Below are 21,148 nucleotides of genomic sequence, written 5' to 3'. Positions count from 1 at the left end.
TTGGCCTAGTGGTAGAGTGCTTGCCTAGCATGCACAAAGACATGGGTTCAATTCCTTGGTACCACATATATAGAAAAAAAGCTGGAAATGGTGCTATGGCTCCAGTGGTAGAGCTCTAGCCTTGAGAAAGCAAGGACAGTGCTCAGGCCTTGAGTTCATGGCCCAGGACTGGCAAAAAAAAAAAAAAAGTATTATGCTACAGTACTGTAAAATTTATGTAACTACTTAATCTCAATGGAAAAAAAAAAACAAAAAAACAAAGCCAGGCATGATGAGTCACGCCTGTAATCCTAGCTACTCAGGAGGCTGAGATCTGAGGACCCAGGTTCAAAGCCAGCCCAGGCATGAAAGTCCTTGAGACTCTTATCTCCAATTAGCCTCCAGAAAACCAGAAGTGGTGCTGTGGCTCAAGGGGTAGGATGATAGCCTTGAGCTGAAGAGCTCAGGGACAGTGCCCAGGCCCAGAGTTCAAGCCCTACAACCAAAAAAAACCCCAAAACTCTAGGTCACATGATTGCACAGGCGCATCTGATGGTACTGAGATTCCATCTCATGAGCTGGACTTTACCCCACTGCTCTGATTCCCTCCTTCAAGGGTGAGCTATAAGGTCAAGATTGAGTCTTTCTTTTCTTCACAATTATCACCTAGTTAGAGTTTGGCCTGTAGCTCAATAATCAACAAAAGAAGAAATGCATTATGTCCCTACAAGAATGGAAAGGGGAGTTTAATTTGACCTAAAGAAAAATGGTTGGCACAATGATTAAATTCTCACAGGCTTTTGTTTATTAATTCTTTAAACTTTTTCCAACCATCAGCATAAGGTTGTTGAACTTCTCTGTGAGAAATTTTCTCTCCCTTTTGAAAATACTAACAACACCAACTTCGACCATTTTCTGGCCTCAGTCCCATTCTTTGAGATTTTTTTTTCATCAAAGATAAAAAGAAGGAAATGTGCTTCTCTGAACCGCATACCTCCTTTGGTAGGCTGCAGTCTTGAATTGACATAAAGAGTCTCTCATAGACCCCTAGCGGGGACAGATTTCCTCATGAATGTTTGTTTTTCTTCCCTTTCCGGCCTTAATACTTTCATACTTTCTGGGAAAGATATAAGTGTAAGATCTTCAGAATTTTGCTTTCGTATTGGTATTTGTTAGCCTTGTGTGGTATTTCTCAGTCAAGTGGCCTGTATAATCTGAGATTCCCTAGAGCTTTGAACACAGCTTTTAAATTTTTTCCTTGGTTTATAGCATTTTTCCTACTGTAAATTCTCTGGTACTTTAGTTTTCTTGAAAGTGTTTCTTGAATGGGCACCTTTCTATAGCAGCCTTGTACATTTCTCTTTCTTTCTTTCTTTCTTTCTTTCTTTCTTTCTAGTCCTGGGGCTTGAACTCAGGGCCTGGGCACTGCCCTTGGTCTTGCTGAAGGCTAGTGCTCTACCACTTTAGCCACAGTGTATGTGGTACTGAGGAATAGAATCCAGGGCTTCATGCATGCTAGGCAAGCACTCTACCACTAGGCCATGCTCCCGGCTCTGTACATTTCTTTTGAAAGCACAAGTTTACTGAGGAGCTCAAGTTTGAATGGAATGGTCCTCAAGCTGATAAGAGGATCCATCATTCCCTTCTTATATAGCCTGGCAGCCTTTTTGTTTTTTTACGCTTAGAATCCACACACAAAATCCTAGCTCCTCAAGAGGCTGAGACCTGGAGGACTGTGATTTGAAACCAGCCTAGAATAGCCTACAAGAAGCTAACTCCAGTGAAGGAGCAAAGACTAGACTGAAGACATAGCTCAAGTGATAGAGTACCAACTGGGAGCAAGCAAGCCGAGTGAGCAAGAGTGTGAGGCTCTGAGTTCAACCCTCAGTACCAGTGTGTGTGTGTGTGTGTGTGTGTGTGTGTGTGTGTGTGTGTACATGTGTGTGTGTGTGCGTGTGTGTGTGTGTGCGTGCGCGTGTACATGTGTGTGTGTATGTAAGTATGTATACACATATATGTATATATAGTGAGAGGGAGAGAGAGATAAGGAGGAGAAGGAGGATAAAAGAATGAAGGCAGGAAGGAAAAAAGGATGAACGTGACCTACCATTCTGTTGGTAAAGTTACTGAAGTTCTCAACCAGCACTTGTTTGATCATGTTTGGCTCAGAGATGACAATATACATTCGACGACCGAGATAGTACCTGGGAGCAATGAACAGAAATGATTAAGATAACTTGTCTTTATTCATCTTGCTTATCAAAAAAACAGTGTGTATGTAAGGGGATGGGGTCTAAGATTCGAATGCGGGTTAAACATTTTGAAAGTAAAGATTCAGAAAAGATGAGAAACTGTGCTCCATAACGAAGTGGCACTATGGTGATCTAACACCCAATGCTTTCCCCTCTCATCTGAGGCATGCTTCCTTTAACCTGCTCTATCCATCGCTCTAGCTCTCTGGGTTGGATACAATACCCTTTCCACCTCCTGAAGCTTGTGGCTTAACATGAAAGATGGAGTTACAGACATTAATACAATGGGAAAGGGTCCGTAAGATCTAATCGTAAAACCAAGAAGGAAGATGGCACAGGCTATCGATTTCTAAAAATGCGGTTAGGAATTCCATCAGGAGAAGAACAACCACCTAACGGAGCCTCGAGCAAATGACTCAACAGATGCTTGTGAGGATAGGAAGACTATTTAATCTACTGGGGAAAGCCTGGACATCTAGGCTCCCTACCCCCGAGGAAGAAGCTTAGTGCATACTCAGGGAATGAAGGAAGAAATGGAGGAAAGGCTGTACCAGAGGGCTGGGGGTGGTGAGTTATGACAGGAGACAGAGCTTCTGTTTCTGATTGTACTGGGGCCCAAAGCAACCAAGACCCCATTCCAGCCCTCCAGGCTCTCAGGGTCTGAGGGGAGGGACAGTGTAGAAATCACATTGGAGGGCTCAACTTAGTGTTTGGAGAAGAGAGAATGAAACTTCCCAGAGACATTGCATCCCAAACTCAGTTCTGATGATGGGTAGACTTAATCCAGAAGAGATTAGCATGTACCAGGTAGAGAAAAGGTCCCCATTAAAGCCACCTTTCCTGAAGCATTCTTACTCAGGACTTTTACTAAGCCAGAAATGATTGAGTTTTTAAAAATTTCTTTATCTTCTCAATGACTAAGGAAAATGAATATACATTTACCTGCAATTTATTAGGAACTCAGAAAATATTCACCCTAAGTGATCATAAAAATGTTGATGAAATTTAACATATGGGGTACAAGGGAAGACAAGATACAACTAATTTCTTTTTACTGGTTTTTATCAAAGCCATAAGCCAATGCTTTTAAAAATCTCACAGCAAGTATCACCGAGTATCTTGAGAATCTGCCTAAGAAAGATGACTAGTATTTTGTGCACCACTTGAGGGATTTGGGGGCCCCTGAACCCCACTCCTGAGCTGAGTTTCCCAAACCTAAAATGAGCCTCAAAGTCACTTGAGATCCAAGAAGTAACAGCTGAAAATCTACCTAGATTCAACATGCTAAGTGAGTCTCAAATAGAGTAAACCCAAAGATCTCCCCTCCAAAACACATCATAATTAAACTTCTGAAATCTAAACTAAAAAAGAAATGACATGTTGAAAACAACCACAAAAAAATTATGGATTACCTATGGGTAACAGCAATGTAAAAGATAGTAGATTTCTTAGCCTACACTATGAAGCAAGAAGGAAGTGGTGCATTTTCTTTTTTTTTTTTTTTTTTTTGCTAGTCCTGGGCTTGAGCTCAGGGCCTGAGCACTGTCCTTGGACTTTCTCAAGGCTAAAGCTCTACCACTTGAGCCTCAGCAGGAAGTGGTGCATTTTCTAAGTGCTAAAAGTAAAGAAGTGCCAGTCACAAGTTATTTGGTAAATGTAACATTCAGGAAAAGAGTAGCGGGCCCGTAGTTTGACTTAGTGGCAGGGTGCTTGCCTAGCATGCACGAAGATCTGGATTTGATTCCTCGGTACCACATACATAGAAAAATGGTGCAAGTAGTGCTGTGGCTCAAGTGGTAGAGCCCTACCCTTGAGGAAAGCCCATGGACAGTGCTCAGGCCCTGAGTTCAGTCCCCAGGACTGGAAGAAAAAAAAAAAAAAGAAAAGAAAAGAAAGGAAAAGAGTAGCATGATAACATAAAGAAAATTGAAGAGAACTTTTTACTGGCTGATCTTACTTTGGTCTGTGTGTGTGTGTGTGTGTGTGTGTGTGCTGGAACTGGGATATGAACTGAGAGTCTCATGATCTTGCTCATCTTTTTTGCTCACATGTTGTTCTACCACTTGAGCCATGCTTCCATTCCAACTTTTTGCTGGTGACTTGAAGAAAAAAGTCTAATGGAAGTGTTTTCCAGGCTGGCTCTGAACTATAATTGTCAAATCTCAGCCTCCTTAGCTAAAATTATAGGCATGAGCCACACTGCTCAGCTGATCTTTTAAAGAAAAGCTAAAGGGAAATGAAAGCTGAAGCAGGTTCAGAACTCCAGAAAAGAAGAACTAAGGAATAGATAAAAATGAGAAATTATCTGTCTTTTCATGAGATTCTTAAATTATCCTTGATGACGGAAGCAAACATTACTACCCCATTTGATGTGACAAAGGTACTTAAAGGGACACTTGTATAATAGTATTTGACAGTAAAGTGGTCTCTACATGTCATATAGAGTGGTAAGGCATCCTTATTCATTGACTCTGATAAATTATGTGTGTATATTTACACAGCCACTGAGAAAATTGCACAAAAGGATATATAAAAGTTTTAGTAAGTCAGAAATGGAACACTATTTAAGTAATCCATAAGAAAGTAAGATGATTAAACCATAAGAAGGAAGGAAAGCAAAAACAAGAAATAAGGGATTAAAATTAAAAACTATGTATTACTAGAAGTATGAATGTAATTCAACAGTGAAGTAACGTGGCAAAGTATGGTATGGAGTTGCGTCAGGAGCAATGCTAAGGCAGAGATTCGTGACACTGAATGTTCTCTTGGGAAAGATCTTAAGTGAATAATCTATGTCCCTACCACAAAGAGCTAGAAAAGGGAGCACTAAACCTAAAGAAGGAAGGAATGAGAGGGATAGAGAGCAATAAAGTGGAAATCGAAAACAACAGAAACGGAATTGTGCTGAATGTGGTGGCTCACGGTGGCTCACGTCCACAATCTCAACTATTTGGAGGTGGCAATAGGAACCTCCTGGTCTGAGGGGATCTCAGACAAAAGGTAGCAAGACCCTGTTTCAGAAACAACTGGGCACGGGCACAACGTACCTGTCATCTCCTCCACTCAGAAGGTGAAGGCACAAGAACTCATGTCTAAGATCAGCCTGATGTAAGACTGTTTGTAGAGCAAACTGAAAGCAAAAAGGGCTGGGGTGTGGTTCAAATGGTAGAGCATTTGCCTGGCAAGCACAGGTCCTAGATTCAAACCCCAGTACCATCAATTTAGATAGATAGATAGATAGATAGATAGATAGATAGATAGATAGATAGATAGATACATAGATATAGATTTTTAAATCTATCATGTTAATGAAGATGAAAAGAGAAAAGACAGACCATGATCTGGAACAAAGCGATCCTCTCTGTAGATTTATCAGTCACTCGGGGATAAGGACCACTATAAACCACATTACCCTGATGTTTTTGAAGACTAGAATTAGGATAACTTCTTAAAAATCCAAGAAGACTAAAGCTCAACCCAAATGAACAACACAATCTGAATAATCCTATGAGCATAAAAACAGAATTCACAGTTTAAAATTTCCCCAAAGGCTTCTTCAGGCTCAGACGATTGCAGTGTTCCACTTTAGAACAGGGCATTTAAAGAACTAATAAGAACTGCACGCCATCTCCTTCATAAGGGAAAAGAGGAAGAAGCACTTCTCAACTCTGCGTGAGGCTACTGTTACCTTGATATAAAAGCCAGGCGAAGACAGTGCAAACAAGAAAAACACAGGCCAGCATGCCTCACATCCTGGACACAAAACACATGAAATCTAGTTGCATTTAAAAAGACTTATCCACCATAACGAAGTGGCACTCATACTAGATATGCAAAACTAGTTCAGTATTTTTAAATCATTAATATTATCTATCATACCAACTCCTTAAAAGTATAAGCAATGTAGAAAGTAATGTGAAGTAATGCACCATCTATCTGGCGAATATAATGTAACCCTTCTATTAATTACAATAAAAATATATGAAAAAATTACAAGCAATGTGATCATATTAATTGACAAAACCCATTGCTTGATCATAGTAAGACACACGCGCGCGCGCGCGCACACACACACACACACACACACACACACACACACACACACACGGACACAGTGGAGAACTTCTCCAGCATGTAAGAAAAGGTGACAAAACCCTACAGCTAACATCACAGTTAGTGGAGAAGCCCTGGACAGAATGCTTTCCCGATACTAGAAAGTACTTGGTACTAGAAGTGCTTGCCAGTACAATACGTCAAGAAATAGAAATCGGAAGCATATAAATTGGAAAGGAATTAAAAATTGTCTCAATGTTCATAACATGATTGTCCACAGAGAATCTATTAAGGAATAGTAAAGGTAGCAAGAGTCAAGAATAATACATTTTTAAAAATCAATAGCATTGCTTTCTTATGCAAGGGATTGAACACAGGACTTTGTGCACGCTGGACAAGTGTTCTGCTACTTGAACCACCCTCCCAGACCTTTTGCTTGTATCCTGGGTTTGAGATAAGATCTTGCTGACTCTTGCTGAGTTAGCCTTGAATAATTATTGTGCCTCCACTTCCTGACTTCCAGGCACGGGCTGCCATGTCTGGCAACATTTCTTTCTACTAACAATGACAGTGGAAGCCAGGGAAATATCACTCAACACATTAATGAAAGAAATTGAAGAAGTTCTAAGGAAATAGAGTGGCATTATGTATTCTTGGATTTGGATAATGTTATAAATATGGCAACTCTCCCCAACGTGGTCTAAGGCAATTCCAACCAAAGTTCCAAACCAAAGTTCCAGCAAGAATTTTTCAGGTACAAACTTTTAAAATTTATATGGAAAGAGAAGGACTTTGAGCCCAGTGCCAATGTCTCAGGCCTGTAATCCTAGCTACTCAGGAGGCTGAGATCTGAGGATCACGATTCAAAGCCAGCCTGGACACCAAAGTCTGCGAGACTCCTAGCTCCAATTAACTGTTAGAAAATGGAATGGTGCTGTGGCTTAATGTGGTACAACACTAGCCTTGAGCTGAAGACTCAGGGATAGCTTGGAGTTCAGGCCCTGAGTTCAAGCCCCATGACTGACGAGAGAGAGAGAGAGAGAGAGAGAGAGAGAGAGAGAGAGAGAGAGAGAGAGAGAGAGAGAGAGAGAGAGAGAGAGACTCTGTATATGAACCAATATTACTTCCTGGATTTGATAATATACCATGGTTATACCAAGCGATTACTACCGAGGAAAGGTAGATAAAGAGTTCACAAGATGTCTTTTTACATTTTTTCCTATGACTATAATCATTTCAAAATAAAAATGACCTTTACCAAGTCTCCCAGAGATTTTAGTCAAGTTACATCCTTCCCTAGTCTCAGATCTACGAGGCCTAGGTGGCACCAGAAACCTACGTTTGAAAAGGCCTCTGCTCCTCACACACAGATCCAACCATATACTGACCGATGCTGTCATTCCCCGGACAGTACCCTGCAGCCTTAGCAGCTGGTCAAAACAAGTGGGGTTTTGTTTCTGTTGTCATTTACTCAGGAAATAGTGCCTGGCCCCACCAGAGCTCCCCAGACCAGAATCTCAGTGGGAGCAGTCATGGATGCTGATGTGAACAACAGCCAACAGCTTGGGGCCCCACCTATAAAAGCCTGACGTATTTAACCAAAGTTCTCAACCATTCTTATTTCTCTAAATCCTTAACAATGAGGTTTTGACCTCAGTGTCTTGCACTGTTGGAGCTATGACTCCAGACTCTTTTGCTTTATTTATCTTTTTGGATAATATGGGTCTCTTGCTTTTCGTCTAGACTAGCCTCAGACACCAGCTTCTCAATCTCCAGCCCCTGAGTAGCTCGGATTACAGGTCAGGATGCTGTATCAGAAGCCCTAAATTCTTAGACATGAAAGAAAAGCAATTTCACTGTGGGAAGCATAAATGCTTAGGTATGATATTTTGTTACTAGTCAAAATAGTTTTGCACACAATTTGGATTTAGAAAGAAAAACAAAATAATACTTTTATATTCTGATCCAAGCTGTCCTTCCAAAGTCATCAGCTTGGGAGTCTTTCTGCTTCTTTCTAGTAATATTGCTAATGCTAAAAACAATTTTGAAACAATTCCTTCAGAATTGCTTCAGCGCTGCTTTATGAACCTCAGGAGAAAACTGGCCCCATTTTACATGTAAATTGGGCAATCTTGTGACTTTATATTTATAAAAATGCTCATCTATAGTTTGAGGAGCTCCTAGAAAGATCTTGAATAGAGAAAAATGTAAATGAAGCCTGGCTTAAGCATACAGAGCCTCTCTTTGGGGTGCTTGAGATTATTCCATTCTATTCGTCTGCCCAGTGCTTTTTGGGAAGTCAGTCTTCCATTCTGAATAGCTCTCAAGTAGCTACCAATGACAGAATCCTGCCCCTCTGGTTTTGGGGATGGAGTCACCATCCAAGCACAACCAAACAGAATCCTTCTCCTTGGCAACAACGGCTTGTCCAAAGGTTGTGCACAGTTAGAGTCTGTCAGAATCCTTTTTGTGGGTTTCTGCACGGGTGCTGGGGTGAAAAACTCTTTGCTTCTTCTGGAGCTACATAACAGGAAAAAGATGATGGCAACCATTTTGCCAATTCGTGGCGAAGAACTATTTGCAGAAGAAGCAGAGATTTAAGATGCACAGAAAGACTGTCTAGAAAGTACAAAGTAAGTTCAGAGCTCTGCCTGCTGCAGCTTGAATCAGTTACTTGTGCTGACATTAGTTAGACTTTGGTTTTTATCACTTAGTAAACTTCACGGTATCCTAACTAGTACAGTTCTTGTGTTTCCTTCTCGACCTTGTGAAGACTTGAGGCCATCCTGTCTCTCAAAGCTTCCTTTTCTAAGAGTCTGATGAGAGTTTTGAACTTTGGAATGTTCTATGGTTTGAATGTCTCTGCCCAATCTCCTGTTGAAATTTAATCTTTATAAAATATTAAGAGGTGGGACCACTCAGTTAGGTATGAAGGCTCTGCACACGAATGGTCTGGTCCATTCATGGATTCATGGGTTGGTTATCTGTAAAGTGGGTTTGTTATAAAATCTAATTTGGCGCTGTCTCTTAGATGCACTTGACTTACTGTGCTGTGCCTGGTATCGTCTTGGGACTCTACAGAGAGGGCCCTTTAGCACAAGGCTCCCCAAAAATGCCATCCATCAGTGTTGGGCCTCTGCTCTTCCAGAGCCTTTCTGGATAAATCTTTCTTTATTTTTCCTAGTCTGTGGTATTTGGTTATAACAAAGAAAAATGGACCAAGACAACAGGAACGCATGGCCACATTTGTGTGCTTTCTGAGATGTCTCTGCAGAGGGACGTGCACGTGTCCACCCAGAGGGGAACTATTTCAGCTGCAGCTGAATATGGGAACAAAGTCTAGGTTTGCTGCAATTTGCTGTGGCTTTCAATGCTATCGTTCCGATGAATTCAGAAGGAAATATAATTATGGTTTTCAAACATTACATCTACTCTCTTTCTGGTGTAAAGAAACTTCTCTATTAGTAAAAGGGGTCAGTGAAGTATTTGGATGGATTGTGGATCTTTTTCAGACCCTTAGAGGTAACAGCCGCAATTACAAGCATTTACTGAGTACATTTCCTCTACTATCACACCCAGGTCTATAGAAAATGGATAGGCTACTTAGCACACACATTTTTTAGAACAGGAAACAGAGACAGTCCAAGGTGAGGGTCTTGACCTCAGGCTCAGAGCTGCCCCTCATCACTGAGCATGCGCCATCTCTTCTTTGGTTCCTGTCTCCTCTGTGACCCAGCCCCAGGGCAAGCAGTCCCGGACCTTGCAAACTACAAGTTGTCAAGGTGGAGGTTTTGAGGAGATGTTGTTTAATGGACCAGAAAACCTTCAGCCCCAATTAAGGAGGTTGAGGTCTTGTTCTCCTCCAATCCAAGTTATACATCGACTCCTTTAGGGGCATGAAATTTGTAACCAGTTATTCATTTATATTTATTTATGTACATAATAATTTGCTTATTCAACCTGAAAACACCTGGTTGAAGAGAAAACATGGGTGAATCAGTGAAGTATTATGTAGGCAAAAATAACACTTGTTCGGCTCATTTAATTAGTGGTTTTCTTTTTTAAAAGGAAAAAAAAAAACCTGACCAGTTAGTTCAACCAAAATAGCACAGCAACATTAGGTCCACAGGAAGTGAGATGGTTGGCATTAGCCTGGGGGTTGCCTGGCTCTAATCCAAAAGGCCCCCCTACCCCTCACCACACCCCAGGAGAGGCTAAGCTGTAAAGTCGCTGAGGGGAAGAGTCAACCACAGGCAGAAAACACAGCTGAGTGGAAAAGCACACTGTAAACTAATATGTGCAGCTCTGTTAATAAGCAATAGCTGTTAATAAGCTTAGTATTAATTGGTACATGTGGAAGGGTTTACTTGGCACATATTCTGGGTTAGGCCTTGCACTGGACCCTGCTGATAAAGTCCTAAGAGTCTGGAGGAAGCCAAAAGCTGCAGCACCTGATGCAGATGCTCCTAGTCCTTGAAATTTTCATATTATGTCTTCCAGGGGTCCAGACTTTACCAGCAATTGTGGGTGAATTCTGAATAGGAATAAAGGCAGGTAGGGGAAGTATCACTGGATTGGACCACTAAGACTGACGTGGGGTACAGTGAAATTGTCAAGACTGCCCCTTTGGTGCACAGGTCTGAGGGACTTCGATTTGGTTCAAGGCCTTGTTTGTGTCACCTTGAGCAAGTCATGAGCCTGTTCCTTTGACCAAAAAAGCCACAATGGAGGCTGAACCAGAAGTTTGTCATTAAGGAAGTTGTATGTGAATGTGAAAACCATGAGCACAGATGGGTGCCATAGAATAGGAAGGGTTTTGCCAGCCCCGTCATGTGGGCTGCCCCGTGTTGGTACCCATGAGAGATCAAGCAATTAGTGACAAGGTGTCAACAGCAGGACCCTGCATGTCAGTGACGGCTTGGTTTCCCAGCAGGAGGAGGATGCTAACAGGGGGACTGCTGTCCTGACCTCACATCTCACCTTCGGCTGCACTGTAGCATTAGGAAGCTCTATGGGAAGAGATGGAGTTAAATGACTGAGAGACTCACAACTTCCGAAAGTCCAGAGAAAGCTAAGAAGCCCTGAGCTGGGAGTTCTCAGAAATTCACCTTACAGGGACTCCGGTGGGGCTGAAGCCTTCCATACTGCTATAGAGAAACCATAGCCCTAGGAATCCCGGGGTCTATCTCTGATTGGTTTATGAGGCCATCTTGTTCCTCCTCTTCCTCCTCCTCCTCTTCCTCCTCCTCCTCCTCCTCCTCCTCCTCCTCCTCCTCCTCCTCCTCCTCCTTCTTCTTCTTCTTCTTCTTCTTCTTCTTCTTCTTCTTCTTCTTCTTCTTCTTCTTCTTCTTTGTGTGTGTGTGTGTGTGTGTGTGTGTGTGTGTGTGTGTGTGTGTGTGTAGGTTGTACTGGAGTTTGAACTCAGGGCCTTGAGTATGCTGTGAAAAATTTTAAAAAAATGGGCTGGGTGCTGGTAGCTCACACATGCAATCCTAGCTACTCAGGAGGATGAGATCTGGGGATCGCAGGTCAAAGCCAGCCTGGGCATGAAAGTCTGTGAGATTCCTATCTCCAATTAACCACTAGAAAACCAGAAATGGCTCTGTGGTTCACTAGCCTTGGGCTGAAGCACTCAGGGACTGTGGCCATGCCCAGACTGACAAAAAAAAATTACTGCTGGAGAACAGAAACACAGAACCCCGGCTTCAACCCAACCCAATGCTCCTGATCCATCTGAATCCATTTCCACATTGTAGAGATGCTGTGAGGTGTCTGTCACCCAGACTTTCCTTCAGGGGAGGATCTGTCACCAGCTACAAAGGTAGCTGTCAGCTCTGTTGTTGTTGGCTTTAGCTGCAGGGGTCACATTGCCCAAGGACACCCCTCTTTCCCCCTACCTTCCCCCCCCCCCGCAAGAAAGCCAGCATCCAATGACAACAGACAGAAAGAGGGGATGTCAACATGGTCCAGTCAGGGAGTGATTTCCTCAGCCCTTGCCATCCACTCTTCACATCCACTCCCTTGTCAGCATCAAGAAGCCAGTCTACCCAGGCATTGGTGGCTCACACGTGGAATCTAGCAACTCAGGAGGCTGAGACGTGATGAGTGTGGTTTGAAGCCAGTCCAGGCAGGAAAGTCCAAGAAACTTATCTCCAACTAATCACAGAAAGATCCCAAAATGATGCTATAGTCAAGTTGTAGGGTGCTAGCCTAGAGCAAAAGGAGCTTAGAGACGGTTCCCTGCCCAGAGTTCAAGGCACCAAAAAAGAAGAAGAAGAAGGAGAATGAGGAGAAAGAGGATGAAGAAGAGAAGGAAGAGGAGGAGGAGGAGGAGGTAAAGGAAGAAGAAGATGATAATGTATAAGACATAGTTTTAACCAGCTATTAGCAAAAAGCATAACAACCAATATCCTGAACCTGGCAACCAGGACTCCATGGCATGAGAGCAGCCAGCTGCTCCAGCCCAGCTTCCCACTGCCAACTCCAGGTCTTTTCTCTAACTGTCCATTAACCCTTCAAGACCACATTCCAGTACCCTCTCCTGCAGGAAGCCTTCTCTGCCTTCACACCCTTCTCAAGTGGTACCTCTAGATTCCTGTTCTTGGGGAATGGGATGGGGTCAGCCCCTTCCTAGCTGGCTTTCCAGTGCAGCTCAGGACTGTGCTTAGCTTCTAGATCAAACATCCAATTGGAAGGGAAGGGTGGTATCCACCACACAGGGCCATCAGCTCCAAGCCATACACAGAACAGAGATGGAAACTGCGGTTGCACAGACCATGTCCAGAACACTTCCAGACAGGGAGTAGTCATTCTCTCCTATCAGTGTCCAAGGAGACCTGGACACAGACCCCGAAGAGCATGGAAAGGTCCCAAGGGGTTGAGGAGGACCCTCCTGCTGGGACGATCAGAGGACAGATGGTAGAAAGACTCCACATTTGGAGTCACAGCTGGTGCCACTGGGCACAATACCTGGAAGATTTTCAGACATTGGGTGAAAAAGCAGATCTCACTCCTTTGTCAGGGACCTCCATGCTCTCTGATGGGGACATGCATCATGGCGGCTCCCTAGGTTATTTCTAAGTGGAAATAGCAGGCATGGGGGGTGCGGAGTTGTCAATGATGACTTGGGTCCCATCTCATACAGACCAGCCTGGAAGAAACCAGAAAACCAGGACTCCACCAGGGGAGTCTCCAGGGAAAAGGAAGTTCCATCCTGGCTTTCCCTGCACTACTCTGTGAAGACTGGCGGCTGTTCTGATAGCTAAGTGTGCAGACGGTGCCAAGGCCAGCCAGGAGGCCTGGGAAAGACCCCAGGCCTGCAGTCAGCAAACACCAGTCCAAATGCTTTTCTTCTGAGTGTGTGGCTCTGAGGTGGCTCTACTCTCTCCTTCCTGGAAGTGGGCAAGAGAATAGCTTCCCCCCCTCCCTACCCCCAGAGTCTTCCTCAGAAGAGGAAGTGGCCTTTCTCATCCTCGTGAGTTAAGGCTATATTAGTTTCCTTTAAAACAGAGCAGTGGCTACAGGAGAGAATTGGGCAGCCAGGAGGAAAAAATATCTGAAACAAGCCCATAACGATAAACCTCCCTCCTCTATTGAATATACCCTCCCATTTAATTTATTCAGTTAATAAAACTTACTCCCCAGAGGAGGACAGGCTGAGGTAAGCTGCAAACCAATCTGCCTGTGTGAGTGGGGTATAGATGTATATCTCATAACAATAAAAAAAGAGTAATTAAGAGATGTATTGAAGTGTATAGAAATCCTGAAGGACACTGAAGATTCCAATTCAAGTTACTGTCCTTGGTGCAAATTTAATTCAATTGGGAATAGATAAATAAAAATAAAGAAAAAACAAATTCACAACAGATGTTAGGCAAGCAATTTTTTTTCACAGTAAGAATCATAAACATGAAAAACAGCCTTTAAGGCAAAGTTGTCGAGGCAATGAGCATGCAGCTACTAAATAAATAGTTGGATGGCACCACAGGGACAAAGAAACATTAAAATAGTCATTTGACTGTCCCTGAATATTTTCACTGACACGTTATAGCAAGGCATGTGTATTCTAGGATATAAGCAGTAAGGGTGTGTGTGTTGTGTAGGTGTCCCACACACATGCAGGACATACATCCTGTGAGACTATATCACAAAATCACCTCTCCTCCAATGATGCAGGGACTCAGAATATGGCAGAAGCTAGTGTCACTTCTGCATGGACTGTGAGGCCAGGGGAAGGAAGCGGCTCAGTGCCAAGGGGAGAACGTGGGAGATGATAGAAAGGCCGATGTGTGACAAGGAGAAGTAGGAGAACTTGACAGAAGAATTTCAGACAACACTAGGAAGAAACAGGAGACAGGAGGAAAAGATCTAAGCACAGATTATAGTACTTTAGAGACGAGTGTTCTACCCTCTGCTTCCCATTTCATTGCTAGGAAAGAAAATGACCAGGAGACACATACCATTTCTCAAGTGCCATTCCTTACTGTGGAGGAGCCCAGGAGGAGGCACTGGGCAGAGACTCCCTAGACATGAAGATGAGGAGAATGCTCCTGTGCAGGGACTTGGCTACCCAGCTTCAGGTTGTCCAGGGAAGGAAGCTCTTGAACTAAACCATCTCCCCAAGGCATCTACTGGCTGCAAGCACCTTTGTGATGGCAAGCTGAAGAAGCACACAAATCACATAGACCTTAGCAGGTCTATGCTGAGGAAGCACTGAGAATTCCAAATCAGGCCTGCAATCTACGCAGTTATTGCATGAATGGGGCTTGAACTCAGGACCTTGCTAGTTGGGGGCTCTATCACTTAAGCCACACCCACCAGTCTTTTTGCTCTGGTTTGTTTTCCACATCGGGTCTCATGGTAACTTTGCCTGCAATGACCTCAAGCCATGATCTCTGTGGAGATCATCACATCTGGCCTTCAAGTAGGTTTTTTGTTGTTGTTGTTGTTGTTGTTGTTGTTGTTGTTGTTGCTTTTGCCAGTCCTGGGCTTGAGCTCAGGGCCTGAGCACTGTCCTTGGACTTTCTCAAGGCTAGAGCTCTACCACTTGAGCCTCAGCACCACTTCCAGCTTTTTTTTTTTTGTATGTATGCGGTACCGAGGAAACGAACCCGGGTCTTTGTGCATGCTAGGCAAGCACTCTACCACTAGGCCAAACTCCTGGCCCCCTTCAAGTAGTTTTTAAAGGCAAGGAAAAGGATTAAGTGACTCATTTCAGTCTTGTGATGAGCATAGCTGAGCTAACATCAGAAAACAGATGCAGTTTCAAATCCCATATACTTTCTGAATCCTTGAGGGGACATCCAACAGTTAAGCTATGGCCAATGGCATACTCTTGGGTTTGGGACATGAGGGGATTGCTAAGTGAAAGCTCAACTGATGACCTTGATTCGTGGAGCCCAGATGCTGGCATGAGAGGACGCCTTTTGCCTTGTCTGTTGATTTTCTGGATCATCAGATGGTTTTTCAAGATATAACTTAACTTTGTTATTTTGATGGACAAGATCTTCCCATATGAGGTTTCCTTAAGGTTAAATATCATGAAAGACATAGAGCAAGAGGTAATTCATGTAGTCATTCAACAAATATTTACTGTGCACATATTAGGAGTCAGATATTGTTCGAGGCACTGGGAATGTCAGGATGAATAAGAGACAAAGTTTCTGTCCTCATGGAATTTGTTTTCTATCAGGAAAGCAAGAAAATCAACTGATTTCCTTACCTATCATTGAGGCAAATTCCTAAAGCATGAGTATTTAACATACCTAAGGAACAACCAAAAGAAAAAGTAGAACCAGAAAGTTTCAGATTAATAAGGAGGACCTATATGTGACAGTTAATCTTGATTGTCAACTTGATTAGACTGAGAAATACCCAAAGAGAATAATGAAGCATGCTTCTAGGAGTATTTATAAAGGACTTGACAGAGATAATTGGGTCATGGGGGTTCTATATTCATAAGTGGATTAATCCATTGATGGATTAAAATAGTGAATAAACTATTGGGGGTGTTAGAAACTAGCATGCAGAGCTTAGTTAGAGGGAGTGGGTCACTACATACATGTCTTGGAAAGAGATGTTTTGTCCTGGCCCTTTCCTATCTTCTTCCTGTCCACCATGAGACGAATAGCTTATTTCTCACGTGCTTTCTCAGCTATGTAGCAATTGCCAGGCCCTGGACCCAAAAGCAATGGAACCTGACTATAATGGCCGGCAAATTTTTATTAATTTTTTTTTCATCAGTCGTGGGACTTGAACTCTGGGCCTGGGCATTGTCACTGAGCTCAAGGCTACTGCCCTACCCTTTGAACCACAGCTCCACTTCTAGTTTTCCGGTGATTAATTAGAGATAAGAATCTCATAGGCTTTGTAGTTCCCAGGCTGGCTTTGAACCTCGACCCTCAGATCTCAGCCTTCTGAGTAGCTAGGATTACAGGTGTGGGCCACCACGCCCAGCTAAGGCCTGCAACTTCTTAAACAGTGAACTGAAATAAACCTTTCCTTTTGTAACTTGTTTATGCCGACATTCTGTCATAGCAACAGGAAAGCTAACTAGTACACTACACAATCCTTACACATCTTAGAATCCACGTGCTCTTTTCCCATTGAAGTTGCTTGCGCTTCTGTATGAAAGAAGATGATGTGATCAGCCAGACTCAAAGTGTTGTTGATATGGTCATACATGAGATATTCTATTGGACCCATGTGGAGTGCTGGAAAACTCTTAATAGATTACTAACAGTGATGTGCAAATGGCCCTAGCAAACCGATATCTATTATACTCGTTAAAATGAGATAGAGTCATAGAATTCTCTCACATGGGGTCCATAAAGGGCCCCAGACTTGTTTTTCTGAAGGTCACTGGGACAGTAGGCAGTACACAGCTGTAGAGGCAGCTGTTAGAGGTAACAGATTTGAGGAGACCATGGTGATGTGACGGGTATTGAAAGCATAGTGCTAATGGGAAAAATAAAGCACAGCACAAGACCTGTGGCCTTACCCTTGGCAGGCACTAAAGACAGTGCGGCCCAAATAATGATGCGGAGGTTGTACATGGGAAGGGGAATGAGAGAGCAGCTCAAGGAAGGAAGTCAAGAAGCAAAGCTCACACAGCCTCTTCAATGTAACACCGCCCTGGCTCCCTCCAGTCAGCCTGAAGAAATCAGTCATAATTACTGGCTGAAAAGGTGACAAGTCACAATGATGAGATGGCTATTCTTACCAATGCTTGGCCAGTGCTTTAGGAGGAAAATATTGCTGGCTACTGGCTCCATGTTTGAGCTGTGTCTTAGAGTCTGTCCCCCATATTCTAATCTCAAGAGGTATTCTGGAAATCATAGACGCTGGGCACTGAATTTGCACTTGGAGAAGTCCCAAGTATATTTGCCTTTGAGGAGGCCTGTGTTGCATGGACCAACTCAATATTTCTATATTTGACCAAAGGGGACTCTCCCTTTCTATTTTCCATGCAACAAGTATTATTGATGATGGAAATGGCCCAGAGGACACACTGTGGGAAACACCACATTAGATTGTTGTGCAATGAGAAAGCCCAGGCACACCCTGGGACTCACATTCCTCCCGTCCTCCTCCTTGTACAGACACAGGGAGAAAGTGTCATCTGTGAACTGGAAAGCCAGCCCTGACCAGACGTCCAGTCTGCTAGTGTCCTGATCTTGGACTTTTCAGCTTGCAAACTGCAATAAATACATTTCTTTTTGTTAGAGCAGACTGAGTGAAGTAAGACCGACTCCACCTGATTATGGTGAAGATAAAAATCACCTTCCCCTTTACCATGTTCCAACACAGAAATGAACAATGCATCCAACTGAGGATTTCCTCCCTTCTGCTACATTTTTTCCTATGGGGCATTTCCCCTTCCCCCCCCTCCCTTCCTCTCATCTTCTCTCCCCTTTCTTCCCTTCTCCACTTTTTGTTTTCTTTTCTTATCCTTATCAGAACTTGAACCCAAGTCTTGCCCTTGCTTGGTTTGCCTGCTTAGCTGGTGCTATACCATTTGAACTATGTCTCCAGACCAGCTTTTTTGTTATTTTGCAGGTGGAGTCTTGTGGCTTTAAACTGTGAGCCTCTGGATCTCAGCCTCCAGAGTAGCTACAATGATAACAGGTGAGCAGTCCTGATTTACAGCCCCCAGTATCCCCAGGCAGTCTCCTATCCAAACAGGTCCTGCTGGTTCAGAGATGAGATAAGATTAAGTGCTTTCAGGGTGGTTTGACCACAGATATCTACGGGACACTTTTAGACAGAAGTCTCCCTCTTTTTCTTCTATTTCTTGTAATTCAAGTCACTGTTATCTCACTAGGACTAAAAAAAAAAAGTACTTTGTTTACATTTTGCAAATTCCATTCTTCCACTACTTCCTCTCTCTCAAAACTATTTGAGATTCCGGAGACAACCCACCCCTTTTTGCCCCCACCAGTAGTCACTGCTAAACCGGATCCTCTTTATCAGTGTCCCAAATATCAGACTTTCTCTGCTTCTACTTTCCTCCTTTCCATGGAAGCCAAAAGCTGTCAATGCCTTCCCAAGCTTAGTTACCGCCATCCTCCATTATTTGACTAGTACAGAGTTAACCTCTCCCAGTGAGCTTGGTACTAAAGCAGAAAGTAAGAGGAATTCAACCCATCTCCAGCAAGTACGGGAGCCTATGCCTACGAAATCAGTAGAAGAGCATATGGAAAAAACCAGCATGACTTAGTTAGTCGTCAGACACAAATCATTAGCAATAAGGGGCTGTAAGGCTGCAGGGAGAGAAGTGGAAATTTCATGAACACTGAAGAGGAAGTCAGCTACAGTCCCAGACAGAGAGCAGGAAATTTATGTAAGACACAAGAGCCCCTGGAAGCTGGTGGGAAAGAGGAAATTTGGAGTGGGAGGAGAGCAGGATGGAAAAGCAGACACATAAATTGTAAAGGTTTTGGCAGAGAGGAGTGAGATAAGAGAAGGAGCTCTGGGTGGTGACCACTGGGCATTTATTACAGCCACTGAATTTATGGACCTCTCAAGCATTCGTTGACAACAGGGCTAGTTTGGTCAAAAATGTGTACACTGGCTTGGAGCCTGCAGGAAATTGGAGGCAAGACCTTGGAGGTCACACATTCCAATCAGAAATGTGTGGTTCTCAGCCAGTGGCTAATTGTGGCTCATGCCTGCAATCCTGGCTACTCAGGTGGCTGAGATCTGAGGATTGAGGTTCAAAGGCAGCCTGGACAAAAAAGTACACATGAGACTCTTTTTCTGTAAATAATCTGCAAAAGTCTAGGAAGTAGTGATGTGGCTAAAGTAGTCAAGTGAGAGTATAAGGCCCTGAGTTCAAGTACTAGCACAGAGACAGAGACAGAAACAGAGAGACAGAGCAGGAGAGGGGAGGAGAGAGAGAGAGAGAGAGAGGAAAAGAAAAGAAAAGATATGCAATTCCCATTGATCCAACTGGGTTTCAGAGCACAAGGAGTGTAAATTTCACCTGTGGTTCACTTTTAAAGTTTGTAATCAAGAAATAATGGCCCCCTAATCGTGGTGGAAAGGGAACTACAAAACATTGCTGTAAAATGTCCTCCAAACTTAAAATGATGGGCTCATGGGGAAAAAAGTACAATGAGTCCTCAGAAGGGAAAAAAAAAAGAGTTGCTATCTGATTTAGCAATTCCATTTTCTGACACGCTTCCAAATGAACTGTCAGCAGAGCCTTGAAGAAATATTTGCACACTTGCAGCTACAACTGCATTTTTTTTTGAGACAGGATCCTGCAATGTAGCCCAAGCTGGCCTCAGATTGTCCATGCTCTTGTCTTGGCCTTCCACGTGTGCAGAACCACACCTGGCTTATCATAGCCAAAAGGTAGAAACAATCCACGTATCCATCAGGAAATGAATGGACAACTGAAACTGGAATGGACAGACAAAAAAAGAAGGAAAATCTGTGCTAGAGGCATGCTTGCGGTGTAGTACCTATCTACTAAGAGCAAGGCCCTGAGTTCTAGCCCCAGTATCACCAAAACATGTGGGTGAAGAGCTTGTGGGTGTAGCTCAGTGTGCTTGAACACTTACCTAGCATGTGTGCCTTTCTGGGTTCTATCCCCAGTTCTGGGACAGCAGGGGAGATGGAGACAGGGGGCGGAGACGAAGGCAGTGAGGAGGGAAATCTGACACATATGAAGTGAAATAAGCCAAAATGGTGGGATCCCACTCATCTGTAGTGGAATGGGAGTGGCCGGGGGCTGGTGGGGAGGGGAGTGATCAGGATAAAATTTCAGTTTTACAAGATGAAAAGTGTTCTAGATATGGATGATGGTAGTGGTCGTGGTTACGAAGCAACCCACTACATTTAACCCTGCTACATTGTGCCCCCAAATGGTTAAGATGGGAAATTTGATGTTATCTTGATAGTATGGGTCTGACCAAGAAGCAGGCCATAAGCCCCCCAACCGTGGGGGGAGATGTGCCTCCTTCTAGTCACTTTGTTGGCACATGAACGTGAACCCTTTATTCTGGGGGTTATTCGTGGTTTCTTGATCCCTGAATCCCTGGTGCCCATTGGGTGTGGATTTAAAGAAGGGCAGCATTCAGGACACCCAGTGTCACTGCAGATTAGAGATATAGCACCCAGAGGCCTCCCGGGCTGAGGAAGATAAAGGTGGGAAACGTCCCCATCATGGGATGGTCTGAGGGAATCTAAACTCTAGCAGAGAACTTGAAGACTCCGGTACCAAAAAGTAGGTAGGGATCTTTGGGCTGGAGTCTAGAGCGAACAGTCTGAGAATGAAATCCAAGAGAGAAAACTTGGGCTGGGGATGTAGCCCAGTGGAAGGATGCTTGCCTATCCTATGCAAAGCCCTGGGTTTGGTC

At 43.6% G+C, this 21,148-nt stretch overlaps 1 protein-coding gene across 2 annotated transcripts in view; it reads right to left on the bottom strand.

Annotated features, from left to right (window-relative positions):
• Nucleotides 1–21,148, bottom strand: part of Tbxas1 (thromboxane A synthase 1) — a 179,527-nt gene that overhangs the window by 76,445 nt on the left and 81,934 nt on the right. For both annotated transcript variants that reach the window (XM_090333403.1, XM_090333404.1), the window contains exon 5: nucleotides 2,087–2,183. In XM_090333403.1, the coding sequence (XP_090189529.1) occupies nucleotides 2,087–2,183 (97 nt within the window). The remainder of the gene's footprint in view (nucleotides 1–2,086; nucleotides 2,184–21,148) is intronic.

This window comes from Megascapheus bottae, chromosome 5 (genome assembly GCF_031878675.1).
Source record: "Megascapheus bottae isolate mThoBot1 chromosome 5, mThoBot2.hap1, whole genome shotgun sequence".
Taxonomy (NCBI): domain Eukaryota; kingdom Metazoa; phylum Chordata; class Mammalia; order Rodentia; family Geomyidae; genus Megascapheus; species Megascapheus bottae.
Note: the sequence above shows the minus strand (reverse complement) of the source record. Positions and strands in the feature narration are given on the sequence as shown.